General features: G+C 51.8%; 1 protein-coding gene across 1 annotated transcript in view; it reads left to right on the forward strand.

Moving 5' to 3' along the window:
* The window catches only part of SPOCK1 (SPARC (osteonectin), cwcv and kazal like domains proteoglycan 1), a 480,184-nt gene that overhangs the window by 448,177 nt on the left and 5,517 nt on the right, over positions 1–26,490 (forward strand). Inside the window, exons 6-8 of the mRNA XM_062189759.1 lie at positions 17,562–17,678; positions 20,864–21,085; positions 26,403–26,465. Coding sequence (XP_062045743.1) covers positions 17,562–17,678; positions 20,864–21,085; positions 26,403–26,465 — 402 coding nt within the window. The remainder of the gene's footprint in view (positions 1–17,561; positions 17,679–20,863; positions 21,086–26,402; positions 26,466–26,490) is intronic.

Below are 26,490 nucleotides of genomic sequence, written 5' to 3' on the forward strand. Positions count from 1 at the left end.
TGACAGTGGTGGTGGCGGGGGCAGGACACAGAGGGACAGACAAAGTGGTGGCTGCACCTGGAAGGTGACTCCAAGCTCTGCTACCCAGTAGCTCTGTGACGTAGACATGTGTAACTTCCTCTGGTAGTCAGTCTGGAAAGCAGGTATTAATTGAAGTCCCTGTCTCATAGAGTCGGTGTGATGACGTCCTGCTGTGTGGACACTGCCTGTCATGTAATAAGCCCTCGGTGAGTGGCACGCAGGAAAACCACTTAACCTCCTTGAGCTGCGGTGTCTACGTCAGTAAGACAGAAGCCACTGCGATGACTGTGTCAGGGTATCACTAGCATTAAGTGGAGAAACAAAAAAGGCAAAGTTTTGGCCTGGTTCTTGGAAGTAAGTCTTCCATACTTGGCAGCTCCTGGACCATAGTATTACTCTGGTGTTGAAGAACGTGACCAGCTGGACCAGGCAGGCTGGTGCCCTCTAGACTCTGGTCCTTAATAGCTGGCGGTTTGAGCTCTCCAAGGTACCAGTCTTTCAGTATGAGAGACAAAGAGCCAGCTCTACTTCAGTCTGCAGTCTGGAAACCACTGAAGCTCGCATACTCTATCCTGACCTGTCCGGGAATTTCAAAGTCCACAAGACTATCGTAGAAGGCTTCCCTTACAGGAGTGATACTCGGTTATATTTTCAGTGCAAAGTATTGCTGATGAGATATTCAAAGGGCTGAGGCAAGAGGTTTTGGTGGGAAGGGGACAGTGTAATAGAACACAGGGTTGCTTTCAGCACTGTGTTGATTTTTGAGCTTGAGTCAGGTCCAGGAAGGGAAATGTGCTGGGAATTGTGTGTCTCTGTGGAACTGAGTGTGGAACATCTCCCTCCTTGTGTCATGAATTCAGTCTGTAGGCGTGTTGCGGTCTGTAATTCCTGGGACTCCTTAGAAATGCTGCAGTACCATTCTTGTTTATGTCCAGGCTGCACATTATAAACCATTATTTTCCATTCAAGTCGGAGCTGAGCTATTCTTGAAACCCAGTAATTCTGTATTTACTTCAGAATCGCTCTCCTGCACTGAAGTTTCCTTGGAAGGGACCTTTGTTTTCGTCAGAGCTCTGAAGTGTGAATTCTAGACAATTTGCTAAATGCATCACGTTTACATAGGCATAAGCCACTTCCCTCCACATCACCACCTCCTGCTTGCACTGCTGGCTGGATGGTTAAAGAAAATGAAGCTTAATTTTCTGTAAGCAGCATTCCATGGTTTCCAAATCAGCTTGCAGAGACACAGATAAACGAAATGGTGCAGGGGTAACTATCCAGGCAGGGAATGGGAAGCCAGTGCTGAAGCAAGCCAGGTGTGCAGAGTTGTTTTAGCATCCTCAGTCCCCGAGGGCAAGGAGGCGGGAGGATGAGGTTCCGGGGACTCCCTGGCTGCTGCTGGGCTTAGGTCTGAAGTGCTAGCAGGTGGGTCAGCACCAGGGTGTCACCTGGGATACCTAACACATGGCCCATCCATTCAGAGTTGCCAAGAGCCCTGATAAGGCCTGTCCTGGGGCTGTCCGTGCCTGAAGTCAGTCAGTGTGTGGGGAGTGGAGAACATTCACTTCATTCGTTGCTGGGTTCAGATGCTAATTTGGGAGGTAGGCGTTTAGCCTAGCGGTTAGGACATCCGTGTCCCCTATCCCAGTACCCGGGTTTGATTCCTAAGCTTCCTACTGATGTAGAAATGAGAAGACAGCAATGATGGCTCAAGTAATTGGGCTCCTACCACTCACATGGCATACGTGGGTGGCTTTCCAGCTCCCGGGTTTGGTCCGAGCACTGCACTACCCTTTGCAGGCATTTCCAGAGTGAATCATTGAATGGGACGTCTCTTTCTGTCTCTGAAATAAAAAAAAAAAACTGCCAGCTTTGGCCTCCATGTGTATGTTGGGGAGCGGGGCAGGGGGCACTGAATCGCGCAAGGTTGTTCATCTGTCTCGGCCTCGGTTAAGTTCAGGCTTTAGCTGTAGACACAGTCGCGTTGTCAGGCTTTGTTGGGTGTGTGTGTATGTGATGCTAGACCCAGATATCCCCCCCCCCGACCCCCACACCCGGAGGCCAGTTCTCAATGAAGCTGGAAGCCTTTTTCCCTGAGTGGGGGTTCTCACTCTTCCACCTCATTCTCCAAGAGGTTCTCTGGCCACTGTCTTGTGGAGCCTTTCACTGTTTGTTCTTGCTGCCTTTATGCTAACAAGAGCTGTGTTTTGTTGTTGCTTTTTAGTTATTAGACTTACTTATTTGAAAGTCAGAGTTAGAGAGAGATTGATCTTCCGTTCATTCTCCCAAATGCTGCAACAGCTGGGGCTGCGCTAGGCTGAAGCACAAAGCCTGGAACTCCATCCAGGTCTCCCCTGTGGGTGGCAGGGCCCCAAGCATGGGGGGCCATCTTGCACAGCTCTCCCAGGTACTTTAGCAGGTAGCTGGGTCTGAAGCGGAGCAGCCAGGACTCAAACCCAGTGCTCACGTGGGATGCCGGCACTAGTGCCAGCCCCACGGAGCTGTGTTCGCACGTTTTCCCTTGCTTTCAGTGCTTGCTTGCACCAGGCACGGTGCTGCTGGTGGTGGTGGTGAGGGGGAGTACAGATGTGAATCCTTGCTGTGCCTGCTCTGAATCCAAGAGGGAAACAGGTTGTGCTACAGCTTGGAGAACTGTAGCTGTAAGAAGTGGTACCCTGGGGACACCCCAGGGACCCCTTCTGAGTGAGTGCTGACACATTGTTGCACTGAGTTTTGCCTCTCTAGGAGAGGGCATGTGGGGAGAGAAAGGGCTCCTGTCTTCCTCATTAAAATTCCACCAGCTCAGGGCAGGGAAAACATCCTCCTCTTACAAATCAGGAGAGGGGAGGCTGTGCCAGGCCGGGCCGTGTCTTAATCATCTCTGTAGCCCCCAGCGTGTCTCGCTCAGGGAAGCTGGAATTGCATTTAGAGCTGCCCACAGTCCTAGGGCAGCTAGGAGAATAGTGCACAGATTGTGCTGATGGAAAAATTCTGCATTTAGGGATTATTTTCCCCCTTTGGGTTAAAAAGAAAAATGTTAGTGTATGTCATGAGGCCTGATGGATCCGTGCACACGGTCTCAAGTTACAGATAACAAGCCGTGTTGTGTTCCTATCACTCCAGCTGTCTCCCACCTGGGGCCTCCTGCCCTGGGCTGCGTTTGTTCATTCCTTGGTTCATTCATTAAGCAAGGCTCAGTGGGTCACCTGTGTGGCTTCAGAAAACTGAGCAGGTGGGACACACAGCCCCTGCATTCAGGAAGCACCTGGTCGAGTGGAGAGAGAAATTGAATACATTTTTATTTGTGATGTGAATATATACACAAAGAAAGACAGACATTCCCTCTCCCATTCCTGGCTAACATCAGTCCAACTCCCACTGTCTTCTCCAAACAGAAGCCTCATTAGAGGTTTGTAAAATATCCATGAAGAGGTTTCGATGCATGCAGAAGCAAACACTAACCCAGATTCTTATTCCTCTCCCTTTTAATTCCGAGAGCAGAACTGACTTCTCCCAGCTGTAGTATGGGCTCTAACATATGAGACGGCAGTGTGCTTTTTCCTTTCTATGTACTGTGCTCTAATGCTCCTGGGCGCTTCCCGTGAAAGCTGTGTAGCCCTCCACTGGGTGTCTGCGTGTACTTTGTATTATAAGTGGTCTCACCATGGGTGTCTGAATGCCGTCCAGCCTCTTGTTATTTTGCAGAGTGGTGTAGTGGATAGCCTTGTGCATGGTACTTCACACACCTGTGCTTCTGCAGGCTTAGTCCCAAGTGTCATTTGAGGGTCAGCATCAAGCAGCCATTCCCAGTCACTGTGTCACTGTTAATGTCTTTTGCAGTCAATGTGCATTGGGTTTTTCTCTGGCCTGGTCCGAAGATGAAAACTCACTCTTTTGAGAGGTAAACTTTAACTCTGTGAGATTTATTGATGTAAAAAGGTTTGTCACATCAGCTGTTCTTGATGGTTATGTTCTCTTTTACTGCGTGTATGAGAGGTGTGTGTGTGTGTGTGTGTGTAATTCTTCTGATTTTTAGGAATGTTGCTGCTGTGAACGGTTAACACACTGCGTTTCCTCTCCCTTCTTAGATCTTCCCTTCTCACACTTGGTAATTCATCTTCGTTCTCTGCGTTCCATCCTACGTGTTGCTATCTTTTCATTCTTTTAGCCAACCCCAACGAGGCAGTCAGCAATTTGCTCTGAGTGTTTCTTGCCCTGCTTTTGCTGGTAGCTTTATTACTGCACCATCATCAGAGGACATGACACTTTCATTCTTACATGTTACCCTTGTCTCTGCCCCTCTTCCTTTGTAAATAAATGTCTTCCTCAAGTCATCTTCGCAGGTGGCTACAGCGAGTCATGAAGGGCTCACGGTGCCAGGGAGCCAGGCCATCATGTGTGCCACGTGCTTTCTGTGTTACTTGTTCTGGGGAGAGGGCTCACGTGAACAGGAAATTCTCACTGCTGCCTTCTTGACCACGTGCAGGGGTCGTCACTGGCCTGACTGCCGCTCTCACCTCAGTCTTCTCTCATGAGTGCTTGGGTATCTTGTCGGCCGCTTTGTTGATGTCCGGGTGAAAACGCAGCCATTTCAGTAGGGTGGCTCTCAGCGTGGGCCGAGCGAGCTCCACCTGCCGTGACTCACTGTGCTTCCCAGGATGTAGATTCGGTGCTGCTCCTGCATCAGGAACACCGTGACTGACCGTGTCGTAGACGTGTCCTTGCTTCTTCAGGGGCTGCAGGCACGCACGGGTAGGGTTTCCTTGGCATCTCTCTGGAGCCATCTTCTACTCTCTAATCCGCTGTGATTTCTTCTTCAGCTTCCTCTCACGTGGTCCCCCTTTCTCACCTCTGGCCTGTCCTCTTTCTCTCCCTTCCTTTCTTTCTTACTCTCCCCGCCCCCACACACATAGTGTCTGTTCTGCTCGAACTTCTTCCACGTGGGGCTTTATTTCTCCCTGGCTCTAGATGGCCACTTGCCCTCTACTCCGTGGCCTCCGTGTGGCTTTGTGGTTCTGTGGTGCTGTGCTTCGCTGTCTTCTTACAAAGGTGATCTTTTCTGTTTTTGCCATATTTTTAAGTATTTCTTTACATAAAAGGAACTTTCAGGTATTGCCTATATAGGAAGAACACAACAATACTTCCCAACCCCCCCCCCCGAACCACGCTCGCTCCTCCTTCTTTTTCTTTCAATTTTTGCCACAACGTACTTTCAATTTACTTTATAATTACAAGCTTAATCCTCCACTAAATAAAGAATTAGGCAGGAAGACCACTGTTCCTCAGGAGTACAGCCAAGGGTTGTCACGAGTGATCAGCTCTCAGGACGTCAGTTTCACTCCTCTGCCTTCTCTCTTTTGTGTACTCAGTGTGTTAGCTGCCGCCTACCAGGGGAGCCACGACACGTGTCTTTTGGGGACTGGCTGATTTCACTAAGCCTCTGATTCACAAAGCTGTAGTTGGTCCGCTTTTCCATTTTTCTGCTGAGTGTCCTGTGGTAAATTTTGATGTTCCTGTCCACAGCTTTTTTCTTCTTCATTTTTTTTTTTTAATTTGACAGGTAGAGTTATAGACTGAGAGAGAGAGAGACAGAGAGAAAGGTGTTCCTTCCATTGGTTCACTCTCCAAATGGCCGCAACAGCCGGAGCTGTGCTGATCCGAAACCAGGAGCCAGGTGCCTCTTCCTGGTCTCCCATGCGGGTGCAGGGCCCAAGGACTTGGGCCATCCTCCACTGCCTTCCCCGGCCACAGCAGAGAGCTGGCCTGGAAGAGGGGCAACCGGGATAGAATCTGGCGCCCCGACCGGGACTAGAACCCGGTATGCTGGCGCCGCAGGCGGAGGATTAGCCTAGTGAGCCGCGGCGCCGGCCGCTTCTTAGTTTTTTAAAATCAATATACCAGATTGTTTTATTTTTCAAAAAAAAAAAAGTAGCTATGGTTGGGATATGCTGGGTCTCATTGGCCAGCCTTTCCCCAGGAAGCGCTGTGCACGGAAGGCGGGGAACCTGGCTGCCTTTCCCGCCTCGCCTCCCAGAGGCCCTGGCTGCAGTGACTCCCGCCTGCCAACGTGGTTCCTCCGCGTGGTGCTCTCTCCTCGCGCTGTAAGACACATCCGGTCCAAGAGGGTTTCTCCCATAGGCTGTGTGCACCCTGCCTCCACTTCTCTTGCTGCACCCAAGTTGCCCTTCGCAGTCAGCGCGTTGCCTGCAGAAAGAACCATGCTGTAGGCACTTTCTGCACTTCGCTGCCCTGGGGCATTTCAGTCTTTTCCTCTTCTCTTTGTTTTACTCCCTTCTTGTGCAGATTCTGCACTGGTCCCCTGTCCTTGCCTCTACATCCTTCCGTTCTTGCTGAACGGGAGCGTCTGGGCCATCGCTTATGGAGGAGGCCTTTGTCTGCAGGAAACACGCTTTTGCGATTTTTTTCTTGTTTTGTTGTTTATTGGCCTACGTGGGCCCGAGACTTTTTATTTCCATCTGGGCAGTTTCTGCTATACTGTTCAAGCCTGGGGATGCCTCTCTTCTGGTTATTCTGAAAATGAAATTTATGGTGTTTTCCCTGTTGACATTTTTGATTAAATATGATACGCAGGAGGGAAGAGAGAAATTGCCAGCTATGTGCAGGCCTGTTAAATACCAGATCTCTAAACAGGCAATTTTGATCAAATACGGCTGTTTCACAGGGAATAGGAAAAAATGATAGTTAATATTTCATCTCTGTGCCAGTCACAGGTCCCCTCTGAGCCCGAGGAGGCCCCTTGAGGCTGAGTGCCAGCTGCTTTTCATGCCGAGCTGCTTCGCCCGCACTTTCCCTGAGGGGAGGAGGGGGATGAAGTGAGAGGAGCTGCGTGACCTGGAGGGCGACGAGAACGGGGAGACAGACATTCGCCCTGGAGGTGTGGAGTGGCCTGAGCCACCCACCGTGGGGTGCAGCAGCTCTTCCGGGTTCCTGCTTGCTTCACCCCGATCTCTGGGCAGTGTGTCCCTTAGCAGGTTGAAAGGGAAGATGCTGGAGCTGGCACTGTGGCATAGTGGGGAAAGCCGCCGCCTACAGTGCTGGCATCCCGTATGGGCACTGGTTTGAGTCCCGGCTGCTCCACTTCTGACCCAGCTCTCTGCTATGGCCTGGGAAAGCAGTGGAAGATGGCCCAAGTCCTTGGGCCCCTGCACTTGTGTGGGAGACCTGCAGGAGGCTCCTGGCTCCAGGCTTCGGATTAGCTCAGCTCTGGCCTTTGCAGTCATTTGGGGAGTGAACCAGCAGATAGAAGACCCCTCTCTCTCTCTCTCTCTCTCTCTCTGGCTCAACCTCACTCTGTAACTCTTTCTAATAAATAAAATAAATCCCATCACCCTCAGGGCCCTCACTTGGCATTTTTGGGCCTCCACCAAGCCTTTCTGGCTTCCTACCTCATTAAAAAAGATGTTTATCTTTTCTTCGAGAATTAAAATTCATGCCCTGGTGCTTTGAGCATTGAGCTGGTTCACTCCCCTATTGGCCACAATGGCTAAGGCTGGGCCAGCCCAAGTCCAGTAACCTGGTACTCCATCGTGGTCTCCCAGATGAGTGACAAGGACCCAAGTACTCAGGCCATCGTGCACTGCTTTCCCAGGTGCATTGGCAGGGAGCTGGCTGGGAAGTGGTGCTCCTGTGTGGGATGCTGGACAAAGTCAGTGGCCTACCCGGCTGTGCCACAACGTGGGTCCCGAGGTTCATCTTCTGTGTGCCTTCTGAGCCTGAGACCCCGACGCACAGGCTTAGGAACAGGTGGCGCTCCTTGTGCCACAAGTCATTCTTCACAATGTATACATCGCATGGAAGATGCTGGAGTATCTTTAAACAGTCACTCAGAAGGTAAGACACGGGCTGGGCTGGACACATTTATACACGTTTGTTTTTAATACACATCTGATGGGAGGTTTGAAACGAGCTCTCCTTAGGCATAAGTCAGCTTTGAAAGCCAGTCACTTCATCCCATACTGAGTCCTCATGTTTCCTAAGAGCTGTCTAGAACTTCATCCCTCCGGAGTCTTCCTGTATGTGAGCCTCAGCCCACATCCTGTCTCTTCCGGGAAGGCTTCCCTGGCTGCCACAGAGCACTGGAGCCCAGACATGAACAGATGGCAAAGTGACTTTCAGACTCGCGGTCTGAGGCTCGGTGTGGGCTCGCCGGTCGCCACCGCAGCCCCTCCCCAGGGCTCTGGCCATGGCGCAGGTTGATCTCTGCACACCTTGTCTAGAGCATCTGCTCTTGCCGACTGCAGGTGAGAATGGCCGTTGTCACTTCCTCAGCTTAGACTTCATTAGTGTGGGGTTACGGAAATGCTTCAAACTGCTGCGTCCGATGCTTTTTCCTGCAGTCACCGCTCACCGATCTAGGTCTCCCACCCTGGGACATGCAGACCCACCAGCTAGGAAACAATTAAAACCGGAGTTGGCGTTTCTGCTCAGGATTGTGCATATTCAGTATTTTTTTTTTCGGCCCCAGAGTGCGAGGACGACTGTGGATTTCACCAGGAGCTTTGGCACTTACTTCATCTAGCTCACCTCCCTGCTCCGGACTATTCAGGGAAAACTGAGTGTGACTGCACGATGCACATTTACAATGCCCTGCAAGGCCTAAGTGCACTTCCTCTCGCAGCTGAAGGATTGGCATTGGAACCCAGGGAAACACTCATGTCTGTTCCCATCAGGCTGCCAGGGGAAGTCTCCCTGTGCTGCACGGGGAGGTGGAGCCGTGGTTGCTTCCAGGTTGCTCCAGGAATTCGTTTCACTCATCTGTTCCAGGTTTCACGTCAGTGCTGCAAGCCCATCCAAAGACTGCTTTTGAGAAGGACTCTAATGGCAGCCCCCTCAATAGCTGGCCGGCTTCCTTTGCTCGTGCCCGTTTTTACATAAAACGGTGCCTTCTCCCAGCAAAGAACACACACACACACACACACATATAGATGTTATGGGCACTGAAAAGTAAGATGTGGAATTAGATATAACTCAGTTTAATTTGAGCAGTGCTGGCTAAAGTCTCTGTTAGGTGATCTCCATTTAGAAACGGGACTCACCTCGTGTATGTTTTTAAAAATCCGCCCTGTAAGCCTTGATTGCCTATTTGTCACTAACACTGCTTTGGGCTGAGAGCTTATTATCCGTTAGCTGCACAAGGGTAGGTGCCACCAGCTCTTGATGGTCCTCGGCAAAGAGTAGTGGCTTCCCGTGGGTGCTTGAGAGCTAAATCCTCACAACTGGTGCGGTGGATACTGGTATTATCCCCACTTTACAGATGAAAATGCAGAGGCTCAGAAGAGAGCCCTGAGACCAGACACCTGAAGGGTAGGGTGCTCCAACCCATAGGTTCAAGTGCACTATCCTGTCCCACGGAAAGAGGGTGGGTGAGCAGATAAGGGGGCTCTGGGGAGCCTGGGGCCGCGTCAGATAAGCAGAGGGGTGGACTTGGAGCTGAGAGAGCTGGGTCTGCATTTGGCAGCTGCAGGGCCTGGGAGCTATCCTCCAGCATCCCTGAGAAACACAGGAATCCTGTCGGCAGGGGTGGCTTCCTGGGAAAATACCACCTGCAGGGTCTTGATTCCCACAGGAGCCTCATGGGTCTGTGTCTTACTGTCCTGTGTCTCCAAGCACAAGCAAGATCGCAGAGCACAGCTCTGAGCGCAGGCCACGGGGCAGCCCTTGTACTGCGCACTGCCGGCAGTCAGGGCCCCCCGCCCCCTGCCCAGTCCTGGCAGCCAGTGCTGAGATCACTGTCCTGCGGATGGGGAGACGGAGGACTGGAAAGGTCCTCGTCTGCGGTCCTGGCTAGGACCGCAGAGCCGGGACCCGCACTCGGCTCGGCCTGCTCCAGAGCCTCCGCTCTCTCCTGCCTCCCCGAGGTCCTTGGGAAGCACAGCCCACTCCCGTGAGGCCTCTAAAGCTGTGCTGTGGCAGCAGCCCTCACGTCATCTGCATTCCCGGTGGTGTGAGCCCTTGGTCCCTAAGGGAGCCGCAGCCTGGCTGTCTCTCCACCTGTCAGTCAGGCTCAGTGGCATGCCGCCGCCCCTACAGCGCTCCTGACAGTCGCCCAGCACCAGCACTGGTGCCGAGCTGTGCACTGGACACTCAAGGACAGGAGGGACCCGGTCCCTGCAGGGGAGGGACGAGGCCGGGCCCAGGCGAGGTGTCCCTGCGGTTGCTCCGGTCCAGGCTCAGGAAGCACTGTCCCGGTGTCTGATCTCCCCCGAAAGTAGGCTCAGCTGGACGTTGTACAGGAGCTGCTAATTGCAAACACTCTGAGCGCATTGATCCAGAGCTGTTCTGATTAAGTAATTATTCACAACAGCACCTAGGAGGGCTGAGGGAGATTACTGGGAACGGGCCAGCCCCGGTCTCCATTTCTGAGAGGCCTTGCAGCCTGCTCCCACAGAGATCTTGAGTCTAGCCCAACTCTTTAATTACCTTCGGAGGCACTAACGTTGAAATTGCATTCTGATTGTTTTCATGTTGGCTTCTGCCAGAGCCCTGAGCTAAGCATGAAGAGGCTGGGGTGGGAGAGGGCGGTCAGTGTGGGTGACAGGTGGGCTCTTTCTCCCGCTGGCTCGCTGGCTCAAAGATCTCCTGCATTACAGGGGTGTAGCAGTCACTGGTTGCCTAGCAGAGGCTTGCAGATACGCCAAGCCTGGGGAGTTCGGATGTGGCTTCGGCTGGCGTTCCCAAGGCAGAGAAACACACTGCTCTGTGTGTCTCTCTCTCAGGCATTAACACTGCAGCTCTGAATCGAGAATTTCTCTCCTCTCTTCCCACCTACGCTTTTTGTTTCAAAGATGCGTTTATTTATGTGAACGGCAGAGTGACGGGGAATGAGGAGAGAGTCTTCCATCTTCTGATTCACTCCCCACATGCCCACAACAACCAGGGCTAGGCCAGGCCAGGCTAAAGCCATGAGCCAAAAACTTCATCCGGATCTCCAGCGTGGGTGGCAGGGGCCACGCCCTGGGACCGTCCTCTGCTGTCTCCCTGATGCATTAGCGGGAAACTGGATCAGAAGCATGGAGGAGCTGGAACTCAAACCAGGCTCCCTGACATGGGATGTGGGCGTCCAAGGCGACGGCTGAACTCCCTGCGCCATGGCACCAGCCCATCCCACTGCTTCCATCACCCACGCAGTGCCTGTCTCCCATGGGTGGCCCAAGTGCCGCATAAGCAAATTCTGACAGACCAGAGCCCCTCCCTTCATCCTGTACCAGGCCTGCAGGCCCACAGAGCTGCTGCCTGTGTTACCGGGGAGGGCTACCTCCCCTCTCCCGTCAGTGAGTCTCCCGCACTGCACCCCAGACTGTTTCTGAGTGCTGCCTGCCTTCAAATCCAGTCTGGCTCAAAGCCCCTTAAAGCCCTGAGCTACAGGTAGAGGAGGAGAAGGCACCGGGTGGGGACAAAGCCATCCCTTTTCCTCCCAGGGCCACGCGCCTTCCATGGAGGCTGTGTGAGCCCTATTTACACTCAGTGCATTTTGTTCATGTTTTCCAAACAGACAGGAAGGGTCCCCTGGGAGGGCACCAAATTACCTGGGCCCGTCTCTGCTGCATGCCCTGCCTTCCTCGGGGAGGGAGCTGTCGCTCCTCGTGTGGTGGAGTCCTGCGCAGTGGCATATTCTTTTCTCTAATGAAGCCCCAGTGGCTGCACAGGTGACACGCGGCAGGCTGTTTGCAGCCCTCCCAAAAGACCACTGTTCCTGTACCAAGGCTAATGAAGGCAAGAGCCCCACTCGCTCACCCTGCAGACTGCACTGCTCAGCACGCTGCCGCGCCTGCATCACGCGCCGAGCAGCCCTCGCAGCCGAGGGCCTGGCGCTTCCAGGATGTGGCCCAGGGGTATTAACTGCAGGACTTCATGCCAGCCGCACACGGGGAGCCAGTCACGCACACGGGGATGGACCCCCAAGACGAGAGTGTGTGTTCGAATGCTGTTTCCCCCTCGCAGCAGCAGTGAGACATCTTCAGAAGGTTCATGGAGAATGTATATTAGGAGCACGGATTTCAGTGTCTTTTTTTTTTGGCACCAAAATAAGGTTTTAATTCCATTTTCCACGTTCTTTTTAAAAGTACTGTCCTATTTGACGTTGGCAGTGTGTAACCTAGGTGTTTGTTCATTCATACTTTCCATAAGTAATTTTTGAACAACTACTACATCCCGGTAGGTGCTAGGAATACAGACACAGCTGCTTCAGACCCATCCCCCTCATTGTGGGTGAAGGCAGTGTGGCAACCTGATCTCTCGGGTTTCTACTGGCCTGCCTACACAGTAATGAAGCAGAGGTGTGGTTCTCCGTATCACCAGCATCTCCTTGGTCTTACAAGCTTCACAGTACAGTGGCAACAGCATGCACGTAGCTGGGATGTGGCCCGGGATTTAGCTACCTTGTAAGCCAGTAGCTGTGTGTTGTGTTTCAGGTATTTTTCCATGCAGTGCTGTTACGGGCTCAGCTTTCTTAGGCTGTTTTGTGTTACGCATTCACACTCGGTACAGTTTACAAAAGACAACAAGAAGGTTTTCATATGGAGTTAACAGGTGTGCATCTAGAGCATCTTTCATGCTAGGACCAAGTACCTTAGATGCTCAGACAGACTTCAGGCATGTTTCACGTTGGAGGAGGTAGATGAGCATGGAATGTGAAATTACTGCCGTGATGAATCCCATCCAAGGAGCAGGGTGTTGGAGACACATCAAAGGGAAATGTCACCAGTGTGACGTTTAGAAGTAACTTTACAGCGAGATCTGAGACAGAACTGGACACTGGGAGGCAACTCAGAAGGGTGTGTCTGGGGCAGTCAGGCTGGGGCATGGCGGCCCAGGAGGAGGGGCAGGTGCTGGACAGAGACAGCAAGGTCTTCCGTGGTGGATCCTGCCCGCCATGCGGGTCACGCCAGAGTGAGATGGAACCTGCAGAGAGCCCGGCTGCAGGGCCTCGAGCAGGAAGCTGACTTGAACCGGCGTCCGTCTTACAAAGATCACCTGGCTGCTGGACGGACAGGGAAGGCAGGGGCGAGAGGTGAGGCCAGTAAGGAGCTGCTGCAGCTTCCTCAGGGGAGGCCGTGCTGGTGCCATGGCCTGGAGTCAAGGCAGGGGTCGGGGGCATTGGGGATGCCTGGGTTCCACACGGGAGTGAGTGCCTGGGTTCAAGTCCCTGCTCCATTCCTGTGGCTCTGCACCCTGGGAGGAAGAAGACACTGGCCCAGTGCTTGGGTCCCTGCCACCCATGCGGGAGAGACCCCAGACTGAGGTCCTAGTTCCTGGTTCCAGCCTGACCCACCTCTAGTTGTTGCACTGTTGCTGGCATTTAGGAGTGTGCTAGCCTAAGGAAGACATCTCTCTCTCCCTCCCTCACCCTCCCCACCTCTCCACCCCTCCCATCTTTTCCTTCCAATAATATAAATGGATAAATAAATAAAGGTGGCATAGCTAGCAAGAGGCAGCTGCCCTATGAGAAGGGGCCAGCTGATAGGGAGGGTGAGGACGGAGGAGAGACCTGGGCAGCTCTCAGTTGTGGACCCTGAGGGGGTGGCTGTGGCCTGAGTTTCTGATCGGTGGGTGCCGCACGGCTTGGTGGTTTGTCAGCAGGTCTGGGAGGTGCTGGCAGCCATGCTGTAGCCTGTTGGCAAAGCCGTGCCAGAGCTGACAGAAACAGCTGAGTGGGGAAACATCCTTGAGGTGCAGGGTGCTGGGCCCAGGCAAATGGGAAGACAGGAGGCCGGTGCCAGGGTGCAGAGCTGGTGGGGACCTGGAGGGCTGGCGGGGATGCCACCATGCAGGAAGATGGCGTCTTCACAGAGAACCAAATGTTGTTCCTTGGAGGGCGAACGCTGTGGGCAGAGCCCCTGCTACTGTGCCCAGGGGTGTGGCGAGGCCAGCAGGACCGGACCGGGTGCAGAAATTGCAGGGATGGAGGGCGCGTGCGGTTGGATGGTTTTCCTCCCGCAAAGATGACGTGTAGGAGGCTTTGCCGTGGGCACATCCTGAGCGTGTGGGGTGTACCCTTCAGGCCCGCCATTTCTGAAAGCATGAATCTCCAGCAGCTACCTTCGTCTGGGTGGGACAGGCACGTTAAAAGGCGAGCGTTTTCTCCCATTTGCAGCCTGTGTGTGGTGACTGCGTGCCAGACCCGAGCAAAGCGTGCTCTGCAGCCCGTGCGCTGTGATTTTTTCCTTCTCTGGGATGTGTCAGGCTCCAGGCGGACCTCGCCCGACGTTCTTCTCCCAAGGACCGGGTGCTGGACGACACCGGGAGGGAACAGGGCCCAGTAATGGAGTGCCTCCCATCTCTGTTTCCACTTTCTGATCTCGCTCTATGCTCACAACCAGCTCTGTGCCTGTGGACTTGTCCCTGAGTGACAGGACTCACTGTCCCAAGACTGGTGGCTGGTTCCATCAGCTGCCCAGAGCCTGTGTGCTCTGGGAAGGCAGTGGGATCCTGGGCCGTCTTGTTGGGATGCTGGTGAGCCGCGTATTCATCGGGGTTCGGTGAAATGGCACCAGGTTGTTCTGCGGTGTTGAGACTTCCTTCGCAAGCCAGCTTGGCGATGTTGAGTGCTCGGAGGACATCAGGGGGGAGGGTATGCTTAGCAGTAGGGAACGCACAGCAGCTCTCGGTACTCAGCGCTCAGATGTGAGTGGCTCCCTAGCCCATGGCCTCTGCTGTTGAGAGCGAGCAGCTGTGCGCTAGGGCTGGCGTGCTGGTGTGGGCCTGCTCACGACGGTCCGTCTGTGTGCCTGGGCGAAGCCGTGACCCCTGCTCTATGAATCCAGGAGCTTCTTCCTGGCTGGCAGGACTTACTACTTGTGTTTCTCGGTCATCTTTCTTCCCCTGTGTTAGTTTAATTGTACATAGTTGGGTGCTGCACTGTGGCACTGCCATACGTGCATCCATTGTGTGGTGGTCAAAATCAGGTTAGTTAACTTTCAAAAATGGTTAAGGGGATGGAAATGCTAACCGTAGTTATACCGTTTGGGGAAGCCATTGTGGTATTTCAATAAGGGTGTACAATGTGGAAGATCAAACCCAGGTACTTCACACTTCTGTCGCCGTTGTCAGTACTTCGGGTTTGGAACTACTGGGTGCCCCTCTCGTATTTATTCACAAAGCACGTAATAGGGTATGGTAAAGTACAGACTCAACACAGTGCTGTAGAGCATCCCATGTTCAAAGATTGAAGGGAAGAAGTAGAGGGTACCACGGTGAAGCCCCGGCAAGTTGGGAAGCCGACCTCATTCGGTGCTGCCGTGTGGGAATGCTGTGTCTGTGCTGTCCGGTGAGGAACCACTAGCCACATGTGGTCACTGAGCACTGTGGATGGCTCGCTGCAGCTCAAAACTACATTCTAGATTTGATTTCACTGTTGTTTATTTACACAGCCATGCACGGCTAAGAGCGCCAAATGGGACTGCACGGGTGTCCGCTGACTTCGCACACGGCCAGAGCCACTTCTTGTCACGTGCATTTGTCCTACTGGTTTTCCGAATGCGGTGACAGTTGCTCTGAGTTCACTTGTACATCTTCAATTTAAAAACAGTAGTAATAGAAGCATAGCTGAACCTCCTGCATAGTTACTAGGTACCAGGTGTTAACAATTTTTTGCTAAGAACCTTACACACATTGGCTGATTTGTAGTCATATGGTGATGTGGAGTTTACAGATGACAAAGGTCAGAGGTCACCCAGGCAGGAGGTGAAGCTGGGGTTCATCCCAGGCAGTGCAACTCCTGCCTGGGATGCCACTCAACTGTCAGTGCCATTTCTTTACAATAGTGTCAAGTCCTTCTTGCTAAAAGCAAAGCTGGGTATTGAGCTCATTAAGAACTCGGGTTAAACACTCAGTGCATGCCCTGCAGCATGGAGGGTGTGATCCTAGCTGGGATGCAGGCATCGAGGAGACTGCGCAGCTCACGTAGTATCAGCCTGGGAGCTGGACCTTCCCCTAGTGCAGAGGGCAGAGAGACCTTCCCTGCCTGAGGCTGAGAGGCTGAGTCTCTACAGGCCCAGGCTGGGGAACGATGCGCGTGATGGAAGAGTTGACATGGGGTATGAAATGAGGCGAGGATCAGGGCAGCTTATGTGATCCTGGAGAGGATTCACCCTGTCCTTTGTCAGGCAGACAGATGGGGCTGGTCAGGGTTCCCTCAGGGCCTGTGCTGACTGGAGGCTGGGGTGGCACTGAACAGGAAGCGGTCTGCTGCTCCATCACCGCCCCCACGGCTGGGCTCCCTCTGCTCTCTGTCCCTTGGTCACCACGAGACACTCAGAATTTGGCTATGTGTTGTAGTGCCGTTTTGCTCCATGTCTTAGCTGTCCCTGCAGCTTTAGATTTGGGGAACAGCAACTGTTATAAGGGGTTCAGTTTGTTGTCCCTTCTTATTCAGGAAACGTGGGCCCCTCAGGTCCCTGATTTCTGTCTGCCCAAATGTGATGCTGTTTTTCTGTCTCTTGGTAGCAGTCCCCTTCCTGGTCCCTTTGCCAGAATTCTCAGGACCCCCAAATTTTTTAAAAAGATTTATTTACTTGAAAGCCAGAGTTACACAGAGAAGCAGAGGCAGAGAGAGAGGTCTTCCATCTGCTGGTTCACTCCCCATTTGGCTGCAAGGGCCCGAGGTGAGCCAATCCCAAGCCAGGATCCAGGAGCTTCTTCCGGGTCTCCCACGCGGTGCAGGGGCCCAAGGACTTGGGCCATCTTCTACTGCTTTCCCAGGCCATAGCAGAGAGCTGGATCAGAAGAGAAGCAGCTGAGTCTCGAACTGGCGCCCATTTGGGAAGCTGGCACTGCAGGTGGCGGCTTCACCTGCTATGCCACAGCGCGGACCCAGGACCCAAAATGAAAGCCAACCCCAACCCCCTGCCCTTTGTCATCTCTCCATCTTCAGACGTCCTGCACATGGTCGTCCTCTCTCTGTCCACCCAGACTTTCCTCATGGGTGTCCATCTGTCCCAGTGCCTCTGCCATGCCCTGAAATATGAGCTGGGTGGTTTGGATGGGCTGATACGGAGAGGATTCCTCCTGGGAGAAGGCATCCATCTGACCATGTGAGGAGTGAACAGTGACTCACAGGCAGGGTAGCACAGGTGGCCAGGTCCCCGCAGGCATGCAAACCCGGCTGAAGTGACAGCAAGCGCCTGCTATTCCTGGGGTCTGCTGGTGGCCTCCACAGCCTCTCCATAGCACACGGGCTCTTCTGGGGTGTTAATGTCTTCCTGTGAGTTCAGTGGATAATGTAATCTCTGGCCAGACTGCCATGGCGGGGTGTACAGTTAGCAAAAGGGATCTGTGATGGTCTGTGGAGGAGGCTGCACATCTGTGAGACCACCGTGGTGCACATTCATTCTCACAGAGCTCCTCGCCTGGGGGGTGTGGGCTGGCCGTCACGCTCGTGTGACAGCAGCCCCCTGTGGGAGGTTTCCAGAGGGGACAGTGGACGAGGGGGGTTTGCTTGGAATGTGGCCGTGCCAATGGCCTCGCGCACTGACGCAGAAAGCCCGCGGGCTCACTCTTGCTTCTGTTTTGCTTGTCTCCAGCCTGCACAGACAAGGAGTTGAGGAACCTCGCCTCCCGCCTCAAAGACTGGTTTGGAGCTCTTCACGAGGACGCAAACAGGGTCATCAAGCCCACCAGCTCCGACACAGCCCAAGGCAGTAAGTCCGCTTGGCTGCTGCCAGTGTATTTCATTCTAAATATCACTTTTTCTCACCTGTTAGACATTACTAAGCAGTAGCATTTGGGGGTTAAAAAAGAAACACCCATGAAATATATACATTGTCTTAAAAGGGGTCTCAGTTTCAGAAAAGTTGAACTATGGAGGAGGGAAGAGAGAGTGGAGAATTAAGAAAAAATACAACTGATATTTGAAAAACTTTGATTGCAAATCTGTCATGCTCAGGAAAGACATTTTGGAAATGACATTAACTATGTAGAAAGAAATATTTTAAATGTATAAGTCCCCCATTTTAATAACTGTGTGTGTGTATGTGTGTGGCGACAAAGTATAGGTCATACTTTGCAGATTGTATCACTGAAGAACTGCGTTGGCCATCTTTCCATGCCGTTGTGTACTTGTGCTTCGTAGGGGCTCCAGAGAAGCCTGTGTCATGGACAGAGCTATTGCTAATGTTAAGCTAACGTGAGCGATGCTGTGACAAAGACCTCTGATGGCCTTTGTGTACATCAGTCACACTGAACTTTGCCTTTGAAAATTTGGGCCAGTTATCTGCTTCCCCCAGCCAGCCTTGCATCAGCTGGACAGAAAAGTCCCACTGGGCCCTTACTTTTTCACATTGATTCAAGTTTCTGGGTGCTTCTAACTCGGAGATGGCCAAGGGTAGGCCTCTGCACACTGTGGCCGATCCCAGCAGAGCGTACATTACTGAACAGTTCACATACAGGTGTTTTGCCACCAACTGTTCTGTGCAAAAACATAGTGTTAGTGCTTAACAGAGTATTTTCACCCCACGTTTGGCTGAGTGTCTTAAAGACATGCTTGTGGATTGAGTGCAGGAGGTAAGAAGTTACATGGAGAACTCCGGGGATCCAGAGTTTGACCTGTGCCTGGTCTGTGGCCAGAAGGAAAACAAAGTCCTTGATCTTGGGTTGCTCTCCTAACACTGCAGAGCTAGCGGTGGAGAATGTCGATCGAGAGGGCACTTGCTTTAGGTGGTCTGGTTTCAGTGCTGCCCTCGATTCTCAGTGGCCCGAGAGCCGTTCTCGGAGGCTGTGTCCGTGGGGAGGGAGAAGACAGTTTATTCCATTCCTGCCAGAGGTTCCCTGGGAGTTTGTGGACAGATAATTTCAGATGGTGATGAGAAAGTCGTCCCCCGTGCAGCGGGAGCAGCCGGCTCCTGGGCTTTGTGAACACGGCAGAGCAGACTGACGTGAGCGAGGACACTGTTCCCACAAGGCTCAGCGCCCTCGAGAATCCTCCTGCAGAGCGAGACCTGCCCTTGGCCAGAGCAGATTGAGTGCCTTAAGGGACTGGTAGGTAGGCAGCAGAGCCTGGTTAGCACAGGGGTCCCCACAGACCAGTGAGCACCATCGTTGTCAGCCTGGGAGTTCTGAAGGGGCAGTGTGCTGGTCCAGCAAGGGGGGCTGTCCTCCCTGCTGGCCCTCAGGCAGCTACAGACACCAGAAGCAGCTGCCCTTTTCCTAGAATTTTTACAATGGGTGTAAGGTGGCCTTGACCTTCTGACTACTGTCCTATCAGCTTGGCACTTCTTTGTAGTGATCAGTGGGCAGTAAACTTTCCTGTGCATGAAATTCAGTATCTCATCAGTGTGTCACATTCTGTACCAAGATGGAGAGCTGTGTAGCGTTTGAGTCGAGCAGCCCCTGAGGCCACCAGTATAGAGCCTTGTTGACGATCCTGACGTTTGGTCGGAGAAGGGGCCACGTCATGTCCCAAAGTCTGTTTTCTGGAAAAAGAGACTGTTTTCTGATCTGTGTTCAGAGGTAAATGGAGAGATTGTACGTTTGAACGGGCACACTTGGCAGTGCTTAGGGAGCTACTCCTGTAGTCCAGCAGACACTCACCAGGGCCTAGGAGAGCTAGGACGAGGGGTGCTGAGCTGACTTCATGGCTTCTGGGTAGGAAAGACCTTTCTAGAATGATGCTTTGCTGTACCTAACCTCCTGCTGTCCAGACAGGTTCCTGGGGATGCACGTATGGACTCGGTGAGCCCATGGGAGGGAGCACCAAAGTATACAAAGTGACCCTCCACGACGTCACCCCCTTGCACTGATCATCCCCAGACATGGCACCCTAAGCCAACTGCTCTTCCTGAGGGCAGGAAGATGAACTAAGAAAGTAGTCACGGGAGAGTGGGCACTGAGAAAGGACACTCGGGACTGGGCTGCGTAGGCTTGAATCCCAGTTCCGCAGCTGTGTGACCTTGACCAATGGCATGCAGCCCTGCACCTTCTGTGTTCCTCTCTGAAGTGGAGGGGACCTCAGTCCACCCTACAGGAGTCATACAAAGGTTCGGGGGGATAGAGTGCTTAGGCGAGTGCTTTCTGTGATGGTCACTATTCCAGGCAAACAAAACCAGCCCAAGAGGTCCAGTTCACAGCAGAGCCTGGGGCTGGGCTGTGCCTTGGACTCTAACAGGAAGAGGAGGTTCATCTGCACTGTTCCACAGCCCAACTGTTGGGCGGAGTGCTTTTGTTCACGTGCACACAGTTTGCATGTGGAAACAAATAATTCTGTAAGAAAACTACTTCCCTTCCCCCGGGGAAATAAGAAAGAAATTATTGTCTGAGTTGATTTGGATTCCATCTAGTGTGTGTCTATAGAGGATTGCAGCGAAGAACGGGGAACAGAGGCCGGTTCCTGGCTGGCTTTGCTGTAGTGTTCCGACTGCCTGGACTGAACAGTCCTCTGGGATGTACCATCCGCGCTTCTGGATTATGCTACCTAGTTTCATTTCCCTGTTATCTTTTCCCAATATTTTCCTTTGTCTCGGGTTTTTAATATTGTTTCCTAAGTAGAAAAGCATAGTTTGCAGTGTTTTAAGTTCTACCTCTCACTCACAAGCTTTGTACTCAGCCTCTCAGGTGTACCCTGTTTAAGTATGTCCAGGAGATGAAAACCACAGTTACATGAAGGATGCATCTGCATCAGGGCTTTGTTCCCTTTAGAGCATGTTGTCCTCAATGCCGGCTTCGGTTTTAGTGCATTTTAATGTTTTCGGTTAAAAACCAAGTCACAAGATTCCCAGGAGCACCACTGAGCCTGCCCTGGGAGAGTCTCAGCGAGGGGTGGGCGCTTGCCTCTGCTGGGAGTGGGGAGGCTGGGCCTGGTGGCAGCTGAGCTACGTGTTCCCCCACACAGGGTTCGACACCAGCATCCTGCCCATCTGTAAGGACTCCTTGGGCTGGATGTTCAACAAACTGGACATGAACTACGACCTCCTGCTGGACCACTCCGAGATCAATGCCGTCTACCTGGACAAGTACGAGCCCTGTATCAAGCCTCTCTTCAACTCTTGTGATTCCTTCAAGGATGGCAAGCTCTCCAACAACGAGTGGTGCTACTGCTTCCAGAAGCCTGGAGGTGAGGCAGGGGGAGGGCCACAGGTCAGGGAAGTACCAGAGAGTAAGGAATGCATCTCATTTAGTGGTAGGTCCATAAACCCACCCCTCATTTCTTTCTGCTTTTAACATGGTGTATTAGAAAATGCAAGAGAATCAGCAGCAGTCTGTTATTTTAATCTGCTCCTCACTTGGGAAACCTCCTTTGAACCATAGCATTTCTCCATTTGTCATCTAGAAAATAGGTCTGGAAACTCTGACTGCAGTAACCCCCAAGGTGGGAATGACCAGCCCATGGGCTGTATTTAAGCTGATAATGTCCCGTGGCCCCCATGTGATGTCATAAATACCCACTGGCCAGAAAAAAAAAAAGGTTCCCCATCCCTGCTTAGAGAAAGCCACTTGTCAACTTCTCTAGGGTATGTATGGATGTATTTATTTCTTAATAGTTGGTTAACATGCTAAGTATATACGTCTGTGGGGTTTAATGTAACATCTCAACACATGTATCAGCTCGTACCAGTCAAAGCAGAGTAATGGGAAGTTCCATCATGTTTGACACCTTCAAGCTCTGCTCTTTACTTCTTCATCAAACACAATCGTGGCGCTGTGGAAGACTGGAACCTGTGCTCTGGTAGCTGTCGTCCCCTCCTCTCAAGCCTCCAGCCATCACCATTCCAAGTTCAGAGCCCTGTAGCCTCCACATCAATCTGGATTTCCACCGCCCGTAGTCAGTAAAGCAGGCCCAGCTAACCATATAAGAATATATGGAAGGACTTCAGGACAGGAGCCCAGGGTGAGTGAGTTCCATAACCCAACGACAGGACCAGCAGACTGGGGGGGCAGTGTGTGAAGCAAAACCACACAGGTGCTCTGACTTCCTGTGCGGCCCTGGGGTTTGGATTCACTTCTCTGTGTCCCGGCTTCCATCTATTCTAATCCCAAATTCCAAAAACATCGGATCTTAAAGACAACATCCTAGAGGTGTGGCTGGAAGACCCCAGCCCAGGAAAGGAGGATGGCTACCAATAGTACTCAGATTCTACGTAGAGACTGATAGATGAAACACCCAGTAAGACCTGGGCATTCCGTTAAAGAGAAATGTGTGTGTGTGCATACTTACAGGATTGTAAGATCCAGGCTAGAAACAGAACTGCTGGTTAAAAAGAATATGGGCCGGCGCCTCACTAGGCTAATCCTCTGCCTTGCGGCGCCGGCACACCGGGTTCTAGTCCCAGTCGGGGCACCGATCCTGTCCCGGTTGCCCCTCTTCCAGGCCAGCTCTCTGCTGTGGCCAGGGAGTGCAGTGGAGGATGGCCCAAGTGCTTGGGCCCTGCACCCCATGGGAGACCAGGAGAAGCTTCGAATCAACGCGGTGCGCTGGCCATTGTGTGGTGAACCAACTGAAAAGGGGGACCCCTCTCTCACTGTCCACTCTGCCTGTCAAAAAAAAAATTTCCAATTTTCCCTCTCACTATCTCTTCCCCTATGCCAAACCAGGGGGCAGGAAGTTGTATCTCCCAGGGGGTTTGTTTCATTTCTCCTATTGGTCCCAAGTTCAGTTTCTTTGCTTACATTTGAGACATGCTTGAATTTTCTTTTCCTTGAAATGTCTGTATTCCTTGTACTCTTTTTCTCTTTTTTTTCCTCCACGTTTGACAGTTCCTAGGGAGAAATAGTAAATAGTCAAATTTCTCCATCTTTTTTTTTTTTAAGACAGGCAGAGTGGACAGTGAGAGAGAGAGACAGAGAGAAAGGTCTTCCTTTTGCTGTTGGTTCACCCTCCAATGGCCGCCGCGGTAGGCGCGCTGCGGCCGGCGCACCGCGCTGATCCGATAGCAGGAGCCAGGTGCTTCTCCTGGTCTCCCATGGGGTGCATAGCCCAAGCACTTGGGCCATCCTCCACTGCACTCCCTGGCCACAGCAGAGAGCTGGCCTGGAAGAGGGGCAACCGGGACAGGATCGGTGCCCCGACTGGGACTAGAACCCGGTGTGCCGGCGCCGCAAGGCGGAGGATTACCCTAGTGAGCCGCGGTGCCGGCCAAATTTCTCCATCTTTTATTTTATGGCCTTTTCAGAAGCAATAACTCTTAGATTAACCTTTGAAAATTTTACGTTTGATGAATGCATTCTTGAACTTACATCTGGAATCACATTAGATGGTGTCTATGCAGTCACGTGTGGGCTCAGCCCTACCCCCACGTCTAACGATGGTTAATCACTTGTCCCCCAGTAATCACTGACTTCCTGTCTCTCTCCTTCCACCTGAAATGTTCAACTATAAAGCTCATGGAAATGCACGAAAGTACCTTTCTATACATGCGTGTCTGCGTACATGTACACAGTATACATACATACTTGGTTGTGGTCATGCAGACTGTGTTCTGTTAATCTATGCATACGATTATTCTAAGCTGTTAAAATCCTACTTGTGTTGCAGTATATCTCCCTGTCTAGAAGGGTCATCTTCTGCCTTTTCCCCAGAACTTTCTTTGCCTCTGAAACTCAGAATCAGTGTAGCTAGTTTTGAAAAGGTTTCTATTGGTATCTCTTCAGAACTTGACAAATCTGGATTTGTCTATTGAGAATCCATTGCTGTCAACACTGGAGGCTTTTGTTTTAGACTAAGGCCTGTCTTTCATCATTGGGCTTTTCTCTCACAGACACAGTGCTTCCCTTGTGTCGACCGTTATAGCTGTTGTAAAGGAAATTGATTTTTCCCCCAAGATGTTCCCTCCCTGGTTGGTTGTTTCAGTATGAATTCTGTTCCAGGCCACCTTCCTAAATTCTCACTGGGTTTGCGAGTTACCCTGCTTGCTTTGCTTGGATTTTTTCAGGGGTGCAGTTCTCCCCCTTTCTAATTACATTAGCGACTGTCTACAAATCGATGTTCAGTAATGGCCACATTTTTTACTTTAGTCGACTTGGCTCGAGTTTGTATGAAATTGCGCAGTTTTCCCGCCTGGTTCCTTTCAGCCCAAAGCCCGAGTGGGAACACAGCACTGGGAGTGCAGGGCACGCTGTGACCACCAGGCAGAGCCGGGGCCCGGAATTCTCTGCAGCCACTGGGGAAGCCGGGTCCCCAACCTGGGCCCCAGCACAGCATGCATCCATTTTGTCTGTCACCACCTCACTCACTGACTGGGACAAATAGTGAGTTCTCTACTTTGCTTTCTTGTACTATGTTGTTCTTTCAGTTAAAATTTGAAAAGCAGGGTGCAGGAGGCAGGGAGGAATGCCGGCACCTGGCATACCCACATCCCATATTGGGGTGTCTGGGTCTGGATTCTGATTTCCCTGGGAGGCCACAGGGGTCGGCTCAGGTACTTGCTCCCCTGCCATCCACATGAAATTCCCAGACCGGGTTCTGGGCTCATGGCCTTGGCTTGGCCAAAGTGAGCCAGTAGATGGAGAATTTGTCTTTCCCATGAAGGTGAAGAAGCCCTGGTGGGTATTTCCTAGTTGTATTGTTTGTAGGTTTTCCTCTAGAGCACTGCTTTTGGAGAGCTGGTGTTTTCATTATGGCCAAGTCGTAGATCTTGTCCAGCCAGCGTTCTGAGGGTCTCTGTGACCCAGGAACAATGTGAGAGAGCACTTCGCTTCCCACGTGGTAGGATTTTTGGTTAACTGGTTGCTGTTTTTCTCCGGTGTTACTGCTCAGCTTGAATTCTAGAAGCTTCCTCAGATTTCTTGCATTGTCTTTCAATGCCGGTAAATGCTTTTGTTCTTTTCCAAGTAGAAGGAAAGAGAAAGCTAAGTTTCCTGTGGTCAAAGGAATTCTTGTTTCTCGTCCCCAGCGGCCATTAAGGGTCTTCATGTTGCTCCGTCTTTATCACTTTTTTCCTGAACTATGTTACGTTTGCTTTTCAGCAGACTTTTTGAAGTCATACTTAGGAAAAGCAGTATTTTGTCCTGTTGACAACACGCGTTTCGTGTAAGCTCCATCGCTTTGGATAGGACCTTCATTTCTTTAATTATTCCTTCATTTCTTTAATTATTCCATTTTGTCTGATCGCTGAGCCTGTGTATCTGCGCAGTGGACTCCATTCTTATAGTTAATTAGGGCCGGGATCGCTGACGTCTTAGGTCAGTATTTTCTTCTGCTTTGAAGCAGACGTTCTGTTAGGAATTCATCCCGAGCTCTGTCATCTTGCAGAATTTCTGAGCTGATTTCAGTCATTATTTTTCCATATCTTTCTGTAAGCAGAGTTTTAAAAATTGCTGTAGGACACTTTGTGGGAAGGATCTTAAAATTAGAAGCTTGCTTCATAATAATTGTCTGCTTCAGTGTTTATATGCGTGATGTTGTTTTTTCTTGTTTGCAAATGCCTATAGTTTCTTCCCTCTGCATAGTCACAAAGATGAGAATTTCCATTGGCAAAATAGGGATGATACTGGGACCTACCTTACAGGGTTGCTGTGAAGGTTAAGAGGAGTAAACTCCAGCGTTCTGTTTTCCAGTTCTCTCTTGGGGCAGGAACAGGTGGCACTGTGAAACCCATGGGGTGACAACTACAAACAGGTGCTTAGGGGCCGTAGAAAAAGGCAGTGTAAGCCAGCAGTGAGAGCCCAGAGCATCCCAGCAGTGTGTGGATCCAGGAGGGCCAAGAGCGAGCAGCGCAGTTCCTGTGGAGAGCAAGGACGGGGAATGGATTCCTTGCTTCTGCTCCAGGGTGCCGCGTGCTCACATGGTCTGTACGTGGCCCTGCCCCCTCCCCCCCCCCCCCGCCCCCGAACCGACGGGCCCGCTATGCTTCACAGCGTGTGAGTTTTACAACTGGAGACTCAGAAGCTGAGAGGGGTAGTTGGCGAGGAGGTGGCAGAGCTGAGCTTTGCAGTGTCGCTCTTACCTGCCGCACTCGGCATCTCCAGGGTGCTGTCCTGGAGCCGTGACCCGTTCTGATGCTCTTGCTCTTCTGCACCAAGGCCTGGGCTGCGAGTCTTTGTCAGCTCTGGTTAAACACTCACCCAACAAAACGCTTTAGCTCTGCTTTTCAGCTCATCAAAGCATTACCAATCCCTTCCTATGTAAAAGAAAAGATCTGTTAGCAAGTCACCAGCTAGACACCTGGTATTTGCTTGAGTCGGTAGGAAGAAATATTCCTGTACAATGCAAGGAGCCCCCCAAATACTTTCAGTACCTCGTGGTAGCAGCTTTTTTTTTTTTTTAATTAGTTACACTAATGGCCTGATATCTATGTTGTTGCGTAGTAACAACATATGGAGCTGTTCTACTCCCAGGTGTGTCATTGTCTACATTTCACGTCAAGAGTGAAGTCAATCATTAGAGATTATATCCCGTACCATCTGGAAACTGACTTTCATAAATTATCTTTTAGGTCTCCCTTGCCAGAATGAGATGAACAGAATTCAGAAGCTGAGCAAGGGGAAAAGCCTGTTGGGTAAGTACAATTCCTTGCCACTCAT

The sequence above is a fragment of the Lepus europaeus genome, chromosome 4, assembly GCF_033115175.1.
Source record: "Lepus europaeus isolate LE1 chromosome 4, mLepTim1.pri, whole genome shotgun sequence".
Lineage (NCBI taxonomy): Eukaryota > Metazoa > Chordata > Mammalia > Lagomorpha > Leporidae > Lepus > Lepus europaeus.